This window comes from Macaca nemestrina, chromosome 8 (assembly GCF_043159975.1).
Source record: "Macaca nemestrina isolate mMacNem1 chromosome 8, mMacNem.hap1, whole genome shotgun sequence".
NCBI classification, from domain to species: domain Eukaryota; kingdom Metazoa; phylum Chordata; class Mammalia; order Primates; family Cercopithecidae; genus Macaca; species Macaca nemestrina.
The window spans coordinates 142,542,513-142,565,602 of NC_092132.1; the positions used below are offsets into that span (position 1 = coordinate 142,542,513).

General features: G+C 39.1%; 1 protein-coding gene across 2 annotated transcripts in view; it reads left to right on the top strand.

Moving 5' to 3' along the window:
- The first annotated feature begins 415 nt into the window (after nucleotides 1-415).
- The window catches only part of LOC105491136 (LON peptidase N-terminal domain and ring finger 1), a 32,530-nt gene continuing 9,855 nt past the window's right edge, over nucleotides 416-23,090 (top strand). The window contains exons 1-7 of one of the 2 annotated variants that reach the window (XM_011757295.3): nucleotides 416-1,287; nucleotides 12,754-12,872; nucleotides 15,050-15,172; nucleotides 17,921-18,070; nucleotides 18,928-19,168; nucleotides 19,271-19,367; nucleotides 20,655-20,769. In XM_011757295.3, coding sequence (XP_011755597.2) covers nucleotides 567-1,287; nucleotides 12,754-12,872; nucleotides 15,050-15,172; nucleotides 17,921-18,070; nucleotides 18,928-19,168; nucleotides 19,271-19,367; nucleotides 20,655-20,769 — 1,566 coding nt within the window. In that variant the 5' untranslated portion in view covers nucleotides 416-566. The remainder of the gene's footprint in view (nucleotides 1,288-12,753; nucleotides 12,873-15,049; nucleotides 15,173-17,920; nucleotides 18,071-18,927; nucleotides 19,169-19,270; nucleotides 19,368-20,654; nucleotides 20,770-23,090) is intronic. The other variant, XM_011757296.3, reaches the window with a different exon arrangement.

The following is a 23,090-nucleotide window of genomic DNA, read 5'->3' on the forward strand; positions in this document are numbered from 1 at the left end:
CTGGAACCTGGGCATAGAGGAATGAAAATGCAGACCCGCACAAGCGTGAGGACACGCCGGGAGACCCCCGCCCGCCAGGAGTTGGGGCAGGTCCGGCTTGGGCGGGGGCGTCGGGGGAGGGGTGGTGACCCTGAGTCCCGCGCGGCAAGGGCGCGGGCCACCGCAGGTGGGGGCGTCGGCGAGCAGGCAAGCGGGGACGGAGACTCTGGGCTCCATCGGGCTTTGTTCCGTCACGAGCCGAGCCCTCCTTTCCGGAGAAGCCAATTAGATCTCCGACGGAGGAATCATCCGACCTGCGCCCCCGCCGGGAGGGGGCTAGGGAGGGGCGGGGCCCAGCGCTGGGCTCCTCGCGAGCGCGGCCGCGGGCTGCGTGGGGGAGTCCCGGCGCCGTCGCCGAGCCCGGCCCCGCCCTCGCCAGGCCCCGCCCTCGGGGCTTCCCGGGCGCGCGCCGCCCCGCCGTGTCCGCGCGCCACGCCCCCCTGCTCGCGGGCCGCGTGCGGAGCCGCGCGCCCGGGAGGCTCCCGGACCGTGGCGGCGGGCGGCGGCAGCGCAGCCCTCCGCGGGCCATGTCCTCTCCGGCAGTGGCGAGGAGTTCCCCGGGAGGGAGTCGGGAGATGGCCCCGGCGCCGCAGGGCCGAGGCCGGTTCTGGGAAGTGGGCGGCGGCAGCGGCCTTCGGCTGGAGCGCGCGGCCGCGGAGTCGGAGCGCTGGGAACTGCTGCTCCGCCGCGGGGAGCTGCTGGCGCTGGGCGGCCACCTGAAGGGCGCGCTGGAGGCGTTCGCGGCGGCGCTGCGCCGCGGGGCCCCGGCCAGGCCCGAGTGCCTGGGCGCCCTGGTGGACTGCCTGGTGTTCAACTACCGGCTCCGCCACGGGCTGAGCTGGAGCGCGGCCCCGGCTGCGGGCGCGGACGGCGGCGCCTGCGGGCTCCTCAGATGCCTGGGCTGCCGGGGCTTCCTGAGCGAGCCGGTGACCGTGCCCTGTGGCCACAGCTACTGCCGCCGCTGCCTGCGGAGGGAACTCCGCGCCCGCTGCCGCCTCTGCCGGGACCGGCTGCCGCCCGCCACCGCCAGTGCCACTGATGCTGAAGGGACCGCCCCGCGGCCGCCGCCTCTGGCAGCCGCCATCGCCGCCTCAGACTTCAGAACCAGCGTCGTCCTCAACCACCTGGCCGAGAAGTGGTTCCCGGGCCAGCGCGAGCGGGCCCGGGCGGCTGGCAGACTCGGGGAGCTGCTACACCAGGGGCGCTACCGGGAGGCCCTGGCCGCCGCCTGCGAGGCGCTGCGAGCAGGTGACCGCGCGGGGATGCGGCGGGGCCGGGCCGACCGCACCCTCCTGGCCCCGAGGGCCGGGGACCCGGAGCTTGTCTGCGTCCCGGGAGTCTCCTCTGCTTCCCCGGGGCCGCTGGGCCACTGGCGTGTTGGGTCTCGGGGTGCTGGGGGGTGTGGGAGGGGGCGGCGCCCCGGGGTGCTTCGGTCACAATGGGGATCGCCCTGGGAGCCGACTGTGACGCAGCGCGGGGAGGGGCGCTCGGCGCGGGGTTCCCTCGGCCGCGGCCTGGCCGTCGGGCGCGCGCTCCGGGCGCGGAGTGGGTGACCGGAGCCGTGGGTGCCCCGGCGCGGGATGGGTGGGAGCTGGGCTATCCCGAGCGGCCGCTCGCTTCCTGCCGCGCGCTTTCCGGGAATTGACTCTCTCGCGCCAGGCCCGCCGCGGGGAAACGACTGCCGGGGTGGGGAGAGAATCCCCCACGAGGACAACTAGGCCGGGAAGGCGGCGTCTCCCTTCCTCACCCACAAAAGTCACCGGGACAATTGGGAGCCGCGGGAGGGCAGAATTGCATAAGCTGGGGGCGGGGGTCGTTGTGTAACGGGTGACGTCCGGTGGGCGTGGCGGGAGCTCCGGGCGGGCACCCGGCCCCGGGAGGCCCCGCAGGCCGCCGGGCTTGGGGCGCGGGGCGGAGCTGCCCCGGGTGGTCCCTTGCTACCTGGAAATGCCTGAACTGGTTTCTCTCGAAAGTTTCAGCCGGCCTGTTTCAGATCATGCTTATTTCCTATGTACTTTGCAGTGCACCTAGCTTATGGTAAAGATGAGAGGGGCTTCCTGATCCAGAGTTCTTTGCCACGCTTCTCTTGGCCGTTCCACTTAGGATCAAGCTGTGGGGAAAGGCCTTGTAGGTCTTGAGTGCATTTCTTAGTCTCCAAGAAGCAGCCTCGGCCTCCTAACCTAGGTTAGCTAGCACTTTCTTCTTAAGGTGGTTTTAGGCGCTGAAAGGGGGCAGTGTCAAGCTTCTCTTATGTAAAAGGAAGAGTTGTTCTTTAAATCAGTAGTTCTTTACCAGCAGGATTTACCTCCCCTCTCTCAGGGGACATTATCTAGAGCAATATCTGGAGACATTTTTGGTTGCCACCTCTTGTGGGGGTGGTGCTGGTACCGACATCTAGTGGGAGAGGCCCGGGGTGCTGCTCAGACATCCTATGAGGCACAGCAGGATTCCCACAACAAAGAATTATCAGGCCCCAAGTGCCACTGTTGATAAACCTTGTGTTACGCGTATTTCAAGATTTTAGTGTCTATCCATTGGCATGATAGTTGGGGGAATGGCATGATAGTTGGGGGATAGTTGGGGGAATAATCCCCAAGAAAATAGACATCTAGAATAGCAGCTGACTTTAGGTATTACAGGTAAATTTATAGACTGTGTAACTGAAAGGATCATCTTTCGGGTCATCTTTTGTCCCAAGTGCTTAGTCATATTGAACTTACGTCAAGATCTTGCATTGTTTAATATCTTCAGAGTTCGAAGCACAAACACCGGAGATTTTTGTATTCTTTCAGTGCCTTTATGAGGAGTAGGCAGTTATAAAATAGAAAGATAGGCTCAGAACAAAAGAAAAGTGTTTGGAATACAGAATTCTGATACGGATGACTCTGTCTCTCTGGGTGAATAAAGAGAAGAGAAACTGGACTCAGCTGTACAGACCATCTAGTAACTGACCATGGTATGATTTTTAAAGCAAAGAAGCAGATGCCAGGCAGTGAAGACTTGCGCACAGTCACAGTGTTAACTGGTTGAGAGGCAGCGCTGTATCTTCCACTTCTCCTAAACGTTGGTCTAGGGTTCATTCTGCCTTATAGCTCATCTGATGAAAATGTTTATTATACATATCCAAAGAAGTTTTTTTGGTCACTGAGGCTGAAACTTACGGACAGTACTACTGATACAGTGATTCGACCTTAAATTAGGTGTTTCACAAGAATCCAGGTCCTGGGCCATGGAAGAACAGTGAACACATTTGCTAATTGAGGTCTAGCTTAACATTTTGTGACCAATAATAATTAACAGAGATTTTGGTTCTTGTATCGAGGATGTTATGTTTAACAGGAAAAGGCTCTGAAAGATGTAATCTCTGCTTTTTACAAGCTGCATAGATTGCACGTGGGGATTTTGTGCACTTAGCAACTTAATTCTACTCTTGCAGGAACAGAACCCACGTCTTCTGACTTTCACTTCATTAGCTAATTTTTTCCTCATTTTTAGTTCTTTCAAGAATCATTAATTCCATACTTGAAAATGTCCGAATGGCACGAATGAGGATAAGTTTTTTAAATCTTTTGAATTATTAATGTGAAGTAAAATGGGAAAAAAATCTCAGAGCTATTAGAGTTGGTAAAGGGCCGATTTATAAGTGTTTCACAATTTATGGGTGTAAATCAAAATGTTAACGAGTGCAGTCATAATCCATTTGTATGATCGTTAGGCTTTAACTTCTTTGGAATTGGCAAGTTAGGCATTTGACATGTATTTATATAACTGTACAGTTGTAGTTATTAATGACCCTGTCATTATTGATAATGAAAAAAAGATCTTCACTATAATTTTTTTCATGTAATTCTTATAATGAAACAAATAAATACTATTAACTAGAAAAAATCTAGTCTGCAGTTAGCCCACACACATCCAAACTTATCTCTGCCAGCAGCAAAAGAAAGCTTGAAAACCTTTGCCAAAATCAGAAGTTTCCCATTTAGATTACATAAGTTTCTGTTGAATTGAAATATATTTAGATAACATTTAAACCATTGATCTTTTGGTATTAACTCTCAGATGTTTCATAACTTTCTGTCTTTTTAGTATTCAAGGATATTATGTAAAGTTTTTCCTGCACTGAATCTCTGTACTTGAGCCTATTGAAATGATCCCACTAAGCCATGCTGTCTGCCTTTTGTGTTTAACGTTTTTTTACACTGACTTGTCTCCTTCGTGTGTTCACCTCTCCCCTAAAAGAAGACAACAGAACAGTATAATTTACAATTTGTACAGGTTAAAAGAAAAATAAAGGTTATAAGGGGGAGAACATTTTGTTTTAAAATATTTGGATAAGGAAAATTTTGTCTTTAATATTAATTCTGTAATCCTTGACCAGGCATGGTGGCTCACACCTGTAATCCCAGCACTTTGGGAGACCGAGGTGGACGCATCTGTTGAGGCCAGGAGTTCGAGACTAGCCTGGCCAACATGGTGAAACCCTGTATCTACCAAAAATAGAAAAAATTAGCCAGGCGTGGTGGTGCGTGCCTGTAGTTCCAGCTACCGCAGAGGCTGGGGCAGGAGAATTGCTTGAACCCTGGAGGTGGAGCTTGCAGTGAGCAGAGACCACACCACTGCACACCAGCCTGGGCAACAGAGCAAGACTCAGTCTCAAAAAATAAAAATAAAAAATAAATAAAAATAAAAATATTATCCTTGACTGTTACCCAGTACTTTTACATTATTCATATTAATATCATTTGATCTTCACAGAGAATTCTATGGAGTACCATAATATTATCCTCAGAGGGAAACTGAGGCACCTATGGATAGACATGCAATGTGGCTTAGTGATTAAAGCTCTGCATGCTGGAAGCTGACACCTGGCTTCCATTCCCAACACAGCCCTCGGCTCTCTCCAACCTTGTGCATGTTGCCTAACCTCTCTGTGTTTTGGTTTCCTTATCTGAAAAATGAGAATAGTCTCTACCTCATAGGGTGTTGTGAGAATCAAATGAGTAAAAACATGCTAAGTGCTTTAAATAGTGCCTGACACAGAGTAATGCCCAGTAAATATTGATTAAATATTTTTAAAATGTAGAAGTGTGTTTTGGCCAGAAGGTGATTTTGCTGAAACTGGAATCTAAACCTTGAGATTTTACGTCCTGTTCTGTTCTGTCACTTGGTAGAGAGTAAAGATTACATCCCGATTTTAGTTTACACATGTTAACTAGCAGTTTAGCATTCATCAATAAACTATAGATACTGAAAAGCTTTAGCTATCAGAAGATCAGTCAAATTATAGGTAAATACTGAATACATTTAAAGAAAATGTGGAGGGTTTTTATTTCATAACTAGGTTAAAATGAAGAAATTTGAATTTAAACAATACAGTAGTTTCCCTTTATTTGTGGTTTCAGTTACCCACATAGTACAGTATGATAAAATATTTTGAGAGACCACATTCATGTACCGTTTATCACAGCATATTATTATTATTCTATTTTATCATCAGTTATTGTTACTAACTTCTTACTATACCTAATTTATAAATTAAAGTTTATCATAGGCATCATAGTATATATAGGGATTGGTACTATCCAAAGTTTCAGGTATCCGTGGGGGTCTTGGAACGTATCCCCCCCGGATAAAGGGAGGCTCCTGTAACTTATTTATGTCCTTCCTTATTGTGCAGAGGACTTGAAACAGTAAACATTGATGTCTGTATGGTGATTATAGTTCACAAGTATTTTCATTTCTATTATCGTAATTGATCCATACACAAACTCATGTGAGATAGGAGGGCAAGTATTAGTACACCTAATTCACAGATTTAAGAAAAGTCCCAAGAATTTTAGGTGACTTCTTAAGGCAAGTAAGTGACCAAGTTAAAACTGAAAGCAGAACCCAAATATGTGCATATTGATTCTAAACGCAAAGTTTATTTTAAAATTAGCATGTAAAACATAAACCTATTCTTACCATCCAACAGTTTTTTATTGAGTAGCTACTATATACCAGGCATTGTTTTAGGTGCTAGAAATATAAAAAGGAGTAAAATAAAGTCCCTGTCCTTGTAGAGTTTGTATTTTTTGTTTCTTTTATAATTGTAGCAAATTGAAAATCCCTAGAAAATGGGGTTTACTGCCTAATTGACTTCTTCTTAACCAAGACTGTATCTCTAATTATTTTCTTTGATTCATAATATACTTTAAGGATTTTTTTTTTTTTTTAGTGCCTCAGGGTTACTAAAAACATCAACTATAATGGCTATTGATATAAATGATAAAAAAACTGATTGAAGTGTCCCATTTCAAATGAATAATTTGTTTTTTAATCTGTTTCTCATTCATCAAATGCAGAATTTACCAAAACTGAATTATCTTAGATTTCGAGTTATTTATATATTAAGTTTTTGTTTATTCAGAATCATTTGTGTATTTGTTGGAATATTTCTAAGAGGCTTGGAAAATCTCAAGTAAAATTTTAAATGATTTTGTATAGTGTTCTGCCTCTTTCCAAAGATATTTCTGAAAATTGGAATTGTTTTATTATTGAAGTTGAATGACTTCAGGGAGCTCTATAATGCAAGATGGAAGCTTCTGTTTGGTTTTTTCTTTCCCTTTGGTAAGCTCTTTTGCTTCCCCTCCCCTTGACCCACCTTTGTGCTGTCTGTTGTCCAGTCTGCTCTGCTGATCCCTAAAGATGTTTCTTATCTAGGCTACCATTTATGCGGGTAAAAGACAAGGTAGAAAATGCTCTTCTGTACCTTGTATCAAGGGCTAATCTAATATCTTCATCACCTTGTTTTGAGATATTTTGGAATGTTATCAGCAACTCTTATAGATGGAGCGTGTATGTCCCAGGTGTGGTGTTAACTGTTTAACATGCATTATCTTATTCAATCCTCACAGCAGTTATAAAATGTAGGTGTTTTAGAGGTAAGCATATTATAGGTGAGGAGATTTCAAACAGTTAAACTACCAAAAGGGGATGTGAACCCAATTTCTGTATCCAGTGTTTATGATCTTACTATCCCAAACTCCTACTCCTGAACATTCTTAATCAATCATCAACAACTTATCAGTTGGTAGCTTTGAGCTCAGCCCTGGTAACCAAGTCCTACTATACTGAACTTAACGAAGCAATATAAGCAAAAAAAAAAAATTGATATTCTGGTTAGCCTTTGAAAATTTTGATAGCTTGATATATAAATCTAAGAAAAAGACACTCACAAAAATGAGAAAAAGGATATGAATAGAGAACTTTATACACAGCCCAAATACTGAATAAACACAAAGTTTTAAAGGTCAAACTTAATGAAGAAATGGAGGTTGTTAAAATTATGATGCTATTTTTAATTTATATATTTCTAGCAAAGAGAAAAAACACAGCTTGTGGGAGTGTAAAATAAAGTTTTTATAAAAGAAGGGTTTGGCAGAATGTGTTGGAAATGTTGTATATGTATATAACTTTGTAGGCCCAGCATGGTGGCTCATGCATATAATGCCAAAACTTTGGGAGACCAAGGAGGGAGGACCACTTGAGCCCAAGAGTTTGAGACCAGCCTGGGCAACATAGTGGTACCCTATCTGTACAAAATATTAAAAAATTAGACAGGTGTGGGGACATGCACCTGGAGTCCCAGCTACTGAGGCAGGAGGATCTATTGAGCACAGGAGGTCGAGGCTGCAGTGAGCCATGATAATGCCACTGCACTCCAGCCTGGGCTACAGAGTGAGATCTTTTCTCAAATAAATAAAAAAAAAAAGTACAGTAAATAAATAACTTTCTACATACTGTATAGCAAATAACTAAAAAGGTAAGCAGATACATAAAGATAGATAAATAGACATTTGTTATACTTTTTATACTGCCAAAAGTTGGAAGTAACTTAATTGCAGAGTAGGAAATTTTTAAATAGGTTGTGTCTATAGTAGGATATTTTGCAACTATTAAAAATCATGTGGACTAGTATTACATGGAAGAAAAAAGCAGATTATAAACAGCATATGTGATATATTTTATAAAACTACATGTTAAAAATGTACTTCACACATAAAGAACAAAAATATATGGGAGGCCGTTGTTTTAGACTGACCTCCTGCATTAGGCACCAGCAGACCAGACAGAATTAGAATGGAGGCCCTTGTGCTAAGTGCCACATAATCAAACTGAACTTTGAATTTGAATTGAAATGAGCCAGTTTTCTTAAAAAAAAAAAAAAAACGGGATTTCAGTCAACGTGAGTTAGTGAAATAAAGTCCTCTGTGTTTTAACCCTGTAAAGAAAGTTTTCAACTTTGAAACAACCAATCTACTTTTTGTCCCTTATTTCTGCTTTCTTCAGCCCTTTTCTGCCTAGAAGGCTAACCTCCTCTGCTTAGCTCATCAGAACACTCATTTTGTAGAATGAGGTGTTGCCCATTTCTAGAATCACAAATAAAAGCCAATCCGAACTTTAAATTTGTGGTAATTTTTTTCTTTTGTTAATACCAACACTGGCTGTTTCTTTGTGATGGGAAAAAGATAGTTTTTAACTCTTATTTCTATATTTTTCAAATTTTATGACTAAACATTTTTTAAGCTTTTGTGATTTGAAAAAAAACTTTCTTGAAGGTGAACTAAAGAAACAACTTTAAGACTCCTGTTACTAATCACAGATCCCTAAGGATTGGAACAAAGATAGGAAACCATGACCAACTCTCTCTTCATCCCGTGAAATAAATGCTTTGGACAGCTGAAGATTAGATTCCTCTGGGAGCAGAGTCTTATTTAAATCTTTTTACTTGCCGAATGACTTACAGATAATACTGGTGGATGTAAAAGAAGAGAAAATGGCAACATGAATTGAGCTTAAGGAATCGAATTTTAATGAATTTTCCGTAGTTCAGGAAACATTTATCAAAGCCAGGATCTGAGGATAAAAGGCAGTAAATAATGGAGTTCACAAATCTTTAAATTACTTTAATAATTGCCATATATATACAATGAAGGTACAGAATCGTAATAGCAAACATGCCATGGTTTCAGTGTGCCAAGCCCTGTTCTAAGTACTTTGCACCCATTAACTTACTCTCATGAGTAACCCTTGAGGTAGAGACTGTTACCAACATATTAATAGTGTGGAGGTAAACAGCTAGAACTCTGGAGCTGGCTTCCTGAGTTAGAATCTCGAATCCACCAATTACTAACTGTATGATCATGGGCAAGCTCTCCGCTGTTTTCTATAAAAATGCGGACAATGCTAGATCCGTGTAGAATTGTGCTGAAGATTGTAAATCATTTAGAACAGCACATAGTGGTGTTAATGTTTTAAAAGCCCCTGAATTTTAAAGCTAAGGAAATTAAAGTACAGATACTACTTGAAATTTGCCCCAAGTCACAGTGAGTAGGTGGAGGAGCCAGATCATGCTCTTGGTGGTTATCATAAATTGTGGAGGAAGACGCAAAGCAAAGCATCTTGGGAGGAGATTGGTGAGCTGAGTCTTGCTGGATGATAAAAAGTTATCAAGATAAAGAATGGTATGATAAGGGAGGAGCTCAGCACAGGAAGGAGGCATGAAATAGAATGGTATGCATGGGGCAGTGTGGGTAGTGAGGTATAGTTGGGACTTTGAGTGAGTGGGAGGTTCATAATGATAATTAAGGCTGGAGAGATGGGCAGGAGCCAGGCATGGAGGAACTTGTACTAAATAATACCTGTTTTATCTTGTGGATGGTAAGGATGTAGGTAGAGTAGAACTGAAGGCCGGGAGACCAGTTAGCAAGCTATTGCAATAGTACTAGAGAGAGATTTGGGGAGCCTAACCCAGGGTTACTAGCAATAGGATTGGAAAAGGTCAGATTTGAGGCATATCATAGGAGGTGACATTTACAAAGTTGATTCTGATTTGGGAAGTTAGTGGTGTCAGTGATAGAGAATACAGTGAAAAATGCTTTTTTGGTGAAGAACATGCTGAGTTTGAGAAAAAGTATGGCAGGCAGTTGGAAATTTGATGAATCTGAAGTTAGTGTGAAAAATCAGGACTAAAGATAAAGATCAGGCAGTTAATTAAATAATGACCACTAGTACATCTGTCCCTGCTTCTGGTAGATATGGAAACAAGACCAGAGACACCAAGTGATTTAGAATAAGATCACAAAGTTAAGTACCACAGTCATATTCAATACAATTAGCCCAAACCATGTTGTCTCTGGATTTTTGTCAAAGTTGTCAATTTTGACAACTTTATCAAATTTTAACAACTTTTTTTGAAAATCTTGAAAATATGAAATTTTGTCAATTTCAAAAATGGAAAGTATATAATATGCCAGGCACTTGCTGGGTACTACAGATACCTGCAGTAATGGAGTGAGCACCAGGATCTTCCCTGATGGCGTGTGCAGCGAGGTGACTAGTTCTCTCTAGTGTCCTCAAGGTCACACAGCATACAGTAAATACTTATTGACTCTTTCAAACTTAAGTTAATGATACAGTCAGGACTGATTGCCATTTTGTTGCCTTTCTTGAACGTTTACATGGAAGGCAGACCTTGTGTATGCTTTTCAAAGGGGCTCTTTTAGTGCACTTGGCTCTTTTTTAGAATTAAAAAGAATTTGAGATCAGTAAGTGTGATGGTCCTAATCTTTTTAAAAAAGTATTGGAAGTTTGAACTCACCTGATGAGGGTTTTGTTGTCTTTTTTCTTTTTTTTTTTTAAAATCATTCAAAATAATCCATTAACACTGGAAATTCTCAATAAGAACATTACATACAAGGAGTTAGGGAGCAAGTGTTTTAAAATCTGGCTCTTTTTATCTCTAGGGTGTGCATCTTCTCTTCTTACCCCAACATATACTGTTTAGGACCTCCTTTAGGGAGATCTCAATATCCTGAAGTTTTCTGTGTGGAGAGGGGAAGGAATATGTCTTTTTTTGCTTTGGTCAGAGTGGATACATTTTATAGTTTGACTGTTTTTTCAAAGACAGGTCTTCTGAGTCACTCACTGCTGCCATAAAGAAACTATAAAGGTGATTGAGCAGTGAAGGCATGGATAAAAGGGGAAATATTCAACAGTTCTGAATGTGCATGGCATCAAATATAAAGGAGTGAGAACTTGATATATAAGAGAAAAATTGAAATAAAAAAAAAATAAAAATCCAAGAATGGGCTGCTTGGTGCGATAGTGAACTCCTTCTCGCTGGAGGTACTAGAGCGGAGTCTGTCTCAAGGATGCTTTTGGAAGCACCCCAGCTGTGGGTGGAAAACTGCACTTTCTGAGCCCAGTCCTTTATAGCCTGGAGTTTTTGATGCTGATGCTTTTACTACTCGTTGTTAGACTATTTTGCCATACATCGCTCTGTTTTTTCAACTCCAGTTGTACTTGACAAGTCAGTATTGCATGATGCTGTTTCACAGTAGAATTTTCTAGCTAGATTATAAGCTCCTCAAAGACAGGAATAATGTAAAACATTTTTGAATACCTACAGGGTCTAGGTTTGTGCTAGGAACTCTTAATTCTTGATTGATTAATCATATTGAACTTTTAATTCATATGCATTTTGTTCAGAGATAATTTTTCATTGCTTTAAGAAGCACCAGACAAAATACTCTAGACATGTCTTTTTTAAGAAGTAAAAAGTTTTATAAAATATTAATTTTACTCTTTAAATGTTTTCATTGATATAAAATTGTGGGAACATTGTAATTCCAGTTCTCAGGCACCAGCAACTGAAAGAGGCCTTCCTAAATTAATTGCTCAAGTGAGAGTTATCAATAGAAAAGCAGTCATCTAAAAACTAGAGTAAACCCGGCAGCTATTGATGAATTTTATTAAATTTTATTTAGAGGCATTAAGGTCTTTATGCCCATCTTACAATGAGTACCTTATGCTTTTAAAGATCTCAAAGATAGCTTTAAAATAAGAGTCAAGTTGATGTCATTTGTTGCTATATTAAAAATTAATTTCTTGCTTGGACATCAGTTTTAGAATCTGCGTACCTGTAGTAATTGATTGCAGTAGTATCAGTGAACCAGCTAAGTGTCTGAAATTCTGAATGCCATAAGATAATAATTTGGCTTCTTAAGTACAGATGTAGATGATAGTGAAACGAATAACGAAGCCTTTTTTCTCAGGAGTATTTTAAATTAAATATATTTTGAAGTGGGCCAATACCGTTTTTGCTAGTGGCAGGAATTAAAATTCGCTCTCTTAAAAGCTGACTCTTATTAACTCATTTCCTCCAGAATCAAGACTACTGTATACCCTCATAAGATTGAGCCTTTGTCAGTCCCTTGTCACTGTGGGAATTCCACATGCAATAGTTACACATATGGCTATTTTTATCAATGAGGACTTAGAAAGTAGGGTAAAAATACAAGATTTACTATAAAAAGGCAAATCTAAACATCTAAGAAAGATGTCTTCAAAATCTTTATAGACTACCCTTTGTTAAAAAAAAAAGTTTTCTTAAGAGTGATTATTCATATTATAAAAGTATTTACAATATTCTGGAAAACAGTTTCCTCCACTAAAATGATCTACTTACAATGATTTGATACAACTTCTAGATAAGATTCAACATGTAAAATGGGTTGTGCCTGTACTGCCCTTGGCTTATAGACTTTAGTTTGGTGATTATTAACCCTGGAATCACTAAGTCATTTCTTAATCTGGTATGATCATATTTTGTGGATTATGTAATAATCTTTTAAAAATAATCATATCCTTATAAAATATTTATTTCAGAGCCCAGTGACTTGATTGTAAAAATTTACAGAGCGGAATCATATGCTGGTCTCCAGGAGTTTAAAGCAGCCATTGAAGATTTAAATGCAGTTCTTTTTCAACTTCCAGATTGGCCTGAGGTAAATTACTGTTTTATGTTTGCATAAATTGTAAAATTTCAACTATAGGGGACATGCATTCATTCACAGTTACGAATTTTAACAAAGTAGATGGTTGACTCCAAATAAAATACCTAGTGCTCCAGAAATGTAGGTTCAGCTAGGTGCAATGGCTCATTCCTGTAATCCCAGCACTTTGGGAGGCTGAGTTGGACGGATTGCTTGAGCCTAAGAGTTTGAGACCAGCCTGGGCAACATGGTGAAACTCTGTCTCTACAAAAAATACAAAAATGAGCCTGGCATGGTTGTTTGTGCCTGTAGTCCCAACTACTCGAGAGGCTGAAGTGGGAAGGTCACTGGAGCCCTGGAGATTGAGGTTGTGCCCCTGAATTACCACTGCATTCCAGCCTTGGTGACAGACCCCATCTCAAAAACCGATCTGGGTTCAGTATTTTGAGAGGATGAGTATCATCTCACAATTTTTTTTAATAATAAGAGACTTTTCTTTCATAAATTAGGAACAAACAATTCGTGGTACAGGAAAAAAAAAGACTTTATTATACAAAATATCTGCAAAGAAATACAACTTGCCATATTGTGAAGATGGATGCAAACTGGACTTCATTGAATGAGATTTATTAATGGAAAGAGAATAGGTTCTTAAAGTTGGAAACTTTGTGAGGTATTATATGGTAACTAGGTGATTAGACAGTGATTTAATTCAGAAGATAGGGACAAAGGCAGTTGCCTTGCTCATGTGGCTTTTAAAAAGACTTAGGAATGTGTATGACATACAATCAGTTTACAGATTCTCCTTTTCATCAAATTGTCAAGGCAAATTAGTCCAAATGTGTTCTTTAAGATACAAGTTACTCTTTTATGTGACTTTTCCCCTCTATTCAAACTGTGCCTTTGAGGACAGTGTAGTAAGGCTGCTCTAAAAATTATAAATTAATTAGAGAAATGATACGAAGTTTCACGACGGCATGACTGGTTAGTACAAGGCAAATATATTCAGAATAAGAGGGCAGTGGTTGGTGTGCATGGCTTTAAAACTATTGAAAAGGAATCTTCTGGACTTACCACAGAAGTGATGTAATCAGAAAGGTTTTCTTCAGCCATTAAAGTGGTAGCTAAAAAACTGTTTGACTAGAACGTTCTTTAGGCTCCTCTGATATTAATACTAAGAATCTCTTTCATTCTAATCACATAAACAAGGAATATTTAAAGCTTACCAGTTGATACTTTGTTGGTGGACCAACCCACAAACTGAATTTTGGGTGTATCAGTGATAATTAGTGGGATTCTAATTTTTGTCATAGAGTTTGCTGAACTCACATTACAAAGGAGAAAAGTGAAAGACAAAATAAGGGATTTATGAAAAGTGTTATGTCTATAAGTACTTTCTTAAAAAATAGCATGGGCAATTATAGATTCCTAATAACTTGGAAGAAATTTACCATATTGCCCTAAATCTAGGACAACGTTTTTTTCACATTTAATATTTCTTTAATTTTGATGCATTCTTAAAGTCAGTATAATTTTACATGTAATTTCCTTTTCCCTCAAACAGTTCTTATTAAATCAATAATATTTAAATCAGTAATTTCCTTAAAGTGTGAGGACATAGTATTTCTGATCCTGCCAAGCTCTGACTTGGTGTGGAACTCTGGTCAAAAAGTCATTGTCTGGGCCTCAGTTCCCCAATTAGTGTTTCTCCAGGATGGTGTGTAGGTATGCCTTTAAAATGCTTTGGCCTCAATTATTCAGAATTTTAAAATCTGCATTTCCATTTTTTGTTTGTTTGAGACAGTCTTGCTCCGTCACCCAGGCTGGAGTGCACTGGTGTGATCTCAGCTCACTGCAACCTCCGCCTCCCATGTTCACGTGATTTTCGTGCCTTAGCCTCCCGAGTAGCTGGGATTACAGGTGCATGCCACCACGCCTGGCTAGTGTTTGTATTTTCAGTAGAGGCGGGGTTTCACCAGGTTGACCAGGCTGGTCTCAAACTCCTGAACTCAAGTGATCCACCTTTGTCAGCCTCCCAAAATGCTGGGATTACAGGTGTGAGCTAAAATCAGCATTGCTTGGCCCAAAATCAGCATTGCTGAGCAAACTGTTGTTTTTCTTTACTTGATAATGACTTTTTAAAAAGCAATTCTTACCACAAAGGTTTTATATATGTGCTTTTATTGAAGGTCTACTTCAGGAAAGGAAAAGTGCTCTACGATGCTGGTTTTTTAGGTGATGCCTTACAACTCTTTCTTCAGTGCTTAGCCCTTGATGAAGATTTTGCACCTGCAAAGCTGCAAGTACAAAAGGTAATCACTTTACAAACAGTTACAGTTCAAGGTAGGGCTAAGAGACAGGCAGGGTTTTAAAAAAAAATGCTAATAAAAGTTGGAATAAGAACATAAGTAGTAAATAAATCTAACTTAGGAAGAAATGTGACAATTTGAGTGGTTTTCAGGTTCGTATACTTACTATATTGAGTTCGTAGTGAAATCGAAACATTTCATTCACAGATATTTCAGTGCATTTTTTTGGTCAGTTTTCTAATAGTTTGTTCAATCTGAGCCAGATCGATGGTCCTTAATTAAGCATTGCTATCACGATGTTCCTGCTCAGAAGCCTGATCGACCTGCCTTTTGCCTTTTACTTCAAGTCTGTCCTTGCTTACTCCCCAGGATTGCCAATAGTATTGCCCAGTCCACTTGTTTTGCCTTATATTTTTCAATACTCCATATGTCACTTTCCATACTTTGTTCTATTTGTGGTGTGTTAGTAGTTATTAATTTTTTAAAATAGGAGATGGAGGAAGGAAGGGAGCTGTCTGATGAAGTGACTTTGGGAAGCATTGGGTTAAGCCATGTTAATTAGGTTTCTCCAGAACATCTCATAGCTTTTGATATGCCAGCATGAAATAAAATAGCACTCAGCTCTTGCAAGACTTATTCACAGAATATCTGGAAAGAGTAGGGTCTTCAAAAAATTCTTTAAGAAAATCTATGCTAATACAAATTCAGGGTCCCAGTCATGATGCTCTCCTCCATATACTCAAAACATGCCACATTATTTATCACAGTTGCAGTGTTTCTTAGAGTGTGGCTTTTTGTCGGAATCATGTGGGGATCATGTTAAACCTGAAGAGCCCTGGGCCCAACTACAAGTCTTTGATTCAGAATCTCTGAAATCGGAGCAGCCATTTAAGAAGCAGCCCAAGAGATGTTTATGTACCCTGAAGCATGAGAACTTTGAGATTATTCTCAGATCTCAACCCCCTTAAGAATCCAGCTGGCATTGGTATAGCCTCTATGAGGTTTGTTTGCTTATACATTCTAGCCCACTGATTTAAGAAGAAAATGTTTACTGTTGTCTGTTTTCTGACTGTTCCATGTTCATTAGTGTTATCTTCTTGGTAAGATTGCAAAGTTTAATTTTAAGAGCATATGTTTCTGTATTTTGCATGCTGCCAGACATCCTTCTATTTCTGTAACTATTTGTTTGCTGGTTAATAGGATCAGGTGGATGCAAAACAAATAATGCTTTAGAATATTTTGTTTTTCTCCAATGTACTTTTTCTAAGTTGTGGTATAATTTACATATAATAAAATGCGTGGATTTTATACTTCAGTGAATTTTGAAAAATGTATATATCTGTGTAACAGCATCCCAGTCAAAACAGAGAATATTTCCATCACCCTAGAAAGTACCTTCATCTCCTTTCCAGTAAATCCTCCATCCCCTGCTCCTAGAGGCAACTACTGTTCAGATTTGTCACTGTAGAGTAGTGTTGCTTATTCTAGAACTTCATTGGAATGGAGAATCATACAGTATTTACTCTTTTGTGTCTGGGTTTTTTTTTTTTTTTTTTTGCTGAACATAATATTTTTTAGATACATCAAGTCATTTTTTTGTTGTTGTCTAAGTATTCCATTATATGAACATAATGGAATTTGTGGTTTTCAGTTAGTAGTGATTTTCATTTGGATTGTTTCCAGTATTTTTTCCTGATATAAATTAAGCTGCTATGAGTATTCTTGTACAAGTCATTTTGTGGACATATGTTTTTACATCTCTTTGGCAAAAACTTAGGAGTGGAATTGCTGGGTTCTAGGGTGGATGTGTGTTTAATACATTTTTTAAAACAGAGGAAATATAAATGTGTATATACAGATTTTTAAATGTTTGCTTATTAAATGGAGTATTTGAGCACCTACCAAAGATACATGCTTTTATCTACATTGTTTATATTTCCATGAATGATTTGTGATTTATTCTGATTTTTGTATATTTGAAAGATAACAGCTGAAAAACCAAACCTCCACTTTAGACTTTAATATGTGCTGTATTTATAAATACAGATTGTTTGACAACCAAAAATATCACAATCCCTTTCATTTTATTCTAGCCACGTTATTCCCCTATCTTAGCCTGTTTCTGTTGGAGTTTTAGGCGTATTCCTGAGATAAGCACCCAGAAATCTGATTCTCCAGCTGTCTCCCAGTTTACTTCCTAGCTATTATAGGGAAGCTGCCATGGGGTGCTCCTAACCAAGTATTGGGCAGCAGTAACTGCCCACACAGGTTAGTTGTTCAGTGAGAGATTAAATTGAGTGTATACAAGGAATTTTGTAGTTTTATAGTTAGAAGTCCAAGTTTAGTTTACATAAGTGCCCCAAGGCCAACCTCATAAATATACATTGAGGTAAACGATGAACTATTTTGATAGGATAGGGCTCACTAAGATTCAGAGATAAATATTTAATATTTCTTTTAAAATCTTTTTATATTCCTTGTGTTAAAAGATCAGCCTTTATCCTGAGTCTTAACTACTCCCATGCCTTCCTTTCAAAGTTTTGAAGAGTTTCTTTGTGGGTGATTTGACCCCATGAGGCACACCTAGTTTTGCAAGACTTTTGAACTTACAGTGTTGCTTACCTTGTTCCTCTCCTGCTCATTAAACATAATGTCTGCTATAAACTTTCTAAATATTCTTAATTAGGTAAATTTATGTGAAATTATCCTTAACCAAATATTTTATATTTACCTTTAATATTTCTCTTACAGATTTTATGTGATTTATTATTACCTGAAAACTTAAAAGAAGGCCTGAAGGGATCTTCCTGGAGTTCATTACCATGTACTAAAAACAGACCTTTTGATTTTCCTTCAGTGATGGAAGAGTCTCAGTCTCCCAGTGAACCTAGCCCAAAGCAGGTATGGGGTGAGACGAGGTTATCATGAATTTAGCGTATCTATTTCTTTACAAGCTACGATCTTCACTTTCCTAGTTTCAAGTACTAGCACCTACTTAAGTACTTTTAACCTGATTAGTTATCTTAGTAGAATTTTTTCTATAGCCTTTATTTTACACTAAAATCTTTTATGTAAAATATTTGCTAATGAATCACAATTTTAGGTCACGTGAATGTCAGGAAACTTTTAGGTATTTAAAAATATGTATAGAACATTGCCTTTATGTTTCCTCAGGGTAGGAACAGCTGTGTTATAGCATAACTACTTTTAAACCTCATTATAATGTAAGTCAGCTTGATTTCTAGGGCTGTGTAAGTACAGTCATACCCTGTATCTGTGGGAGATTGGTTCCAGGACCTCTCACAGATATGAAAATCCAAGGATGCTGAAGTCCCTGATATATTAATAAAATGGCACAGTGTTTGCATAACTTATGCACATCCTCCTGTATATTTAAATCATTTCTAGGTTACTTATGATACCTAATACAATGTAAATGCTACGTAAATAGTTATTATACTGTATTGTCTAGGGAATAATGACAAGAAAAAAGTCTATATATGTTCAGGCTTTTTTTTAGAATATTTTCTATCCCCAGTTGGATGAACCCACGGATGCAGAGCCTATGGATACGGAGGGCCAACTGTGCTGGCAAAAATCATTTACTTGTCACAGTGTTGGAATCAAGTTAGTGCTATTAAATGAACATTAAAATGAGCATTATAAGGCATTGAAATTTCATTTCAGTTTGATTCTTGGTGAGAGGAATAAAGGATAGTAAAGAAATATGGTTACCTTTGTTTATTGTATTTTTGTAGAGTGAAGAAATACCAGAGGTCACTTCAGAGCCCGTCAAAGGAAGCTTAAACCGTGCTCAGTCAGCACAGTCTATAAATTCAACAGAAACGCCTGCCAGAGAGGACTGTTTAAAAAGAGTGTCCTCAGAACCTGTTCTGTCTGTTCAAGAAAAAGGTGTTCTGCTGAAAAGAAAGTTGTCTCTTTTAGAACAGGATGTGATTGTAAATGAAGATGGAAGAAATAAGCTTAAAAAACAAGGAGGTAAACATTTTGCTCTACACTTATATAAAATAAATTTATTTAGTCAGAATAGTATTTAAAGTTTTTCCTAAAGAAGAAAACCCCATGTCTTTGTTTTAATAGAAACTCCCAATGAAGTCTGTATGTTTTCCTTAGCTTATGGTGATATTCCAGAGGAATTAATCGATGTCTCAGATTTCGAGTGTTCTCTCTGCATGAGGTAAGCATATAAAACTTTATAGAAGATGAATATTTCATGTTAGTATAAATAAAATACAGTGTAGATAAAGGTAATAATAGACAATGTAAAGTAACAGAATGCTGGAATAAAAATCAAAAGACATGAATTTTAGTCCTGGGTTTACCTTTCATGCCTTGGGCAAATAACTGAATCTCTGAACCTCAGGTTTCCTAATTTAGAAAGTGGGGTCAAGCTTTGCATAGCCTACATCTCATTGTTGTGAGAATCACATGGCTTCAGTATAAAAGGAATCTGGGAAATCGTAAAGTACTAAGTTAGTTATAGATATTATTATCGAAACTTACCTCTCTCCATGGTTTTAAATTTGGGTATGAATTCTAATTATGTATTTTATCTATATGATCCTATCTTATTAATGTATATTAACCATAAAATCTTTTTAAAGTAACATAAGGATAAGGATTTCCATTATTCAGAATGCTATAATTCTAGAAGACTAAATGTTTTGAAATAACATTTCTCATTTACATGAATTGTGTAGGATCAAAAGATTCATACGGGGTCAGGAGGCCTAGTGCTGGTCACATTAGGCTGGTAGCAGTTATATTCCTGAGCAAGTCTTAATTCTGAGCCTTGGTTTCTTCATTTGTGAAGTGAGGGGGTTATACTAAACAGTTCCTAAAGTACCTCTAAATCTATTTCTAGCAAATTCAAAACTATCGTGTTTCAAAAAATAAGTAAAACTAGTTTTTCTGCAATGTTTGAATAATACATTTAGTATTAAGCCTAACATTTCTTTAGGATTCACCTGCATTATTTATTATATCATCTTTTTATGAGTTTTAAATCATAAGGCTCTTATAAACCTATTAAGGAATCATTTTTAAGTTGATATTAAAATGGGAATCTAAAGGCTATACAAAAGCTAACATAATTTTTAATGATGTATTTTACATTATTTATTTTGCAGAGAGTCTTTGAAATCTGGTATGTATTTTACATTCACTGCACATATCAGCTTGTACTAGCCACATTTCAAGTGCTTAGTAGCCATAGTGTCCAGGGGCTGTTGCGTTAGTCAGGACAGCTCTAGGCCCTTGGCAGGAGCCTCTGTTGATGGAGAACTTTTACAACATTCTGGAGGGTATGGTTACACTTATCATTGCCCCTTCCCTCCTCTCCTGCCTGCCGGGCCCTCCTTCTTCCTCCTTTAAATAGAGATTAGTGTTATGGTTCTATAGTAGTACAAGCTTTTCCAGTGGATAGTTTAATGTGAAAACTAACATGTATTTTGGTTGATTTCAGGTTGTTTTTTGAGCCAGTAACAACCCCTTGCGGACATTCATTCTGTAAGAATTGTCTTGAGCGTTGTTTAGATCATGCACCATATTGTCCTCTTTGCAAAGAAAGCTTAAAGGAGGTAAATATTTGTATATGTATCTGTTTGTTAGTCTTAAGTTTGGCAGCATGGTTTAATTTCTGTTCAGCCATAGAAATAGTGATGATCATGTTCAAAATTACATTCTGTATGCTGAGTGACTAACAAGGATAATGTTTTATTATCCATATGCTAATGTTGGAGAAAAATGAGGTTGAAGAGGATGGGGGGAAAGAAGACAGATGCTGAAGACCAAACCCCTTGTACTTAATTTTTTTTTTTTTAAACAAAAGTGGGTATGGTTAGTTATCTGGTCAGGGATAAGTTCAATTTTGGTGATGACTATATTGGGGAAACCCTATTGCCATGCCTCCAACCCTCAATAATAAACCAGATTTGAGGACCGTTTCAGCTTCCTTAACATCTAGAACAACTTCGCTTAATAGAATTTTCTGCATTGATGGAAATGTTCCATATCTTTGCTGTCTGATATATTAGCCATTAGCCACGTTTGCCTTTTAAGCTTTTAAATGTGGTTCGTGCGACTGAGGAACTATATTTACATTTTATTAACTTAAATTTAAGTAGGCACATGTGACTCATGGCTACGACATTGGACAGTGCAGCTCTAGAAAAGTGGTAGACTGGAAAGAAGAGAGGGAGGTACAGCTTCCTATACCCCTTCTTGTAGAGTCAGTGATTAGTGCTAATAACCTGTGATAGGAAAGTAGCTAGATCTCAGCGGGTGTCTTCTCTAACTGATGAGAAGAGAGCACCCTCTTAATCATGCTCGAGTGACTGCAGATCACCTACGGTCAGGCTACAGCCCGTGATTCTGAAAGGCAGTTGCAGTTTGTAGCATTGATTGGGGAAAGTGATTCTGATGATTGACAGGATTGCTTAAAGAAAAGTATCTTCCAAATATGAATTGAAAAATTCATAAAACCATTATGAATATACATACAGTGTTTCCTATATAGAAAACAACTCAGTACGGATGTCATAATAGCATGTCTGTTACTACATTTGAGATGTGTCTTACATATATATGTAACAAGCTGATATGTAAAACAAAAGCATATTTACAATGTTCTCAAAGTCAGGAAACATCAGAGAAATTTATTCTTAAAAGAGTTTGTTAGTTCCATTTTCAGCTAATATGTCAATGTTTTTAGATGAAGTACTCTAAACATGTTATTTTTCCAGACTTTATTTAAATACTCCCCAGGATAACTATGATGCTTGTTTTTCCAGATTAACTGTTAGGTTGGTGCAAAAGTAATTGCGGTTTTTGGCATAATATTAGATCCATTGCTTTGATTAGGGATATTCCTTCTTTAAAAAATGCCTGGAGATTGAAAAATATATATTAAGCATATTTTTTGAAAGTATAACTAACATACTATTTAGCAGTATCCTGTTTCCAACTTTGAAGATACCCTGCATAATATAATTTGTAAATTCAAAATACATAAACTTTAAAAAAATATTGGTATGCTGTTCAGTTTTACATTTTTCCTACTTGTCATTTTATTTTGCTCATTTTTCCATTTCCATCTACTTTAGATACATGATTTTTATAGCAGCATAATAGTCCAGTGATTTAACATTTCCTTGTTGTTGGATATATAAGGTTTCTTGTTCTCTTTCTCATATACCATGCTTTTGCCAACATCATTTAAAATCAATGATTTTATGCATCTTTGACTATTTCCTTAGGTTAAATTTTTGGGAGGTGCATTATGGGATCAAAAGCCATATATTTATAAAGCCCTTGAAACCAATTGTTGGATTGCCTCATCCCCAGAAATGTTAACATTGATTCAGATTTTTATCAGTAACGTAAGAGAGGTTGTATTTCCCTAGATTTTGAAACATCTTCATTAACTTAATAGAAAATGATAATGGAATTGCTTTTGTAATGTCTAATTTTAAGATAAACACTTATTATCTGTGTATGTATTAGCTGCTCAAGGCCACCTCTCCCCATGATCCCCTGACCAGCAGCATCTATCACCTGAGAACTTGTTAGAAACATAGATTCTCGGATGCTACCCCAGATGCTCAGAGACTCTGGTGTGGGACTCAGTAGTCTGTATTTTAACAGGCCCTGATTCATGCTCAACTTTGAAAACCACCACCAATTTCCCAACCTCTCGCATTTCCCCATCTGTTCTTCATTGGATAATGACAAAACCCTTGCTTTTACTGACTGCAGATTCAAGGATGGCTTCATGTTGTGATTGTTTCCCAGGAGGTTTTCCTCACTAATTTTATGAAATAAATATGTATTGGGCATTTTCTTTGTACAAAGTTATGTGCACACACCCTGACCATGTCCCTGGCCCTACCCTAAGCAATTT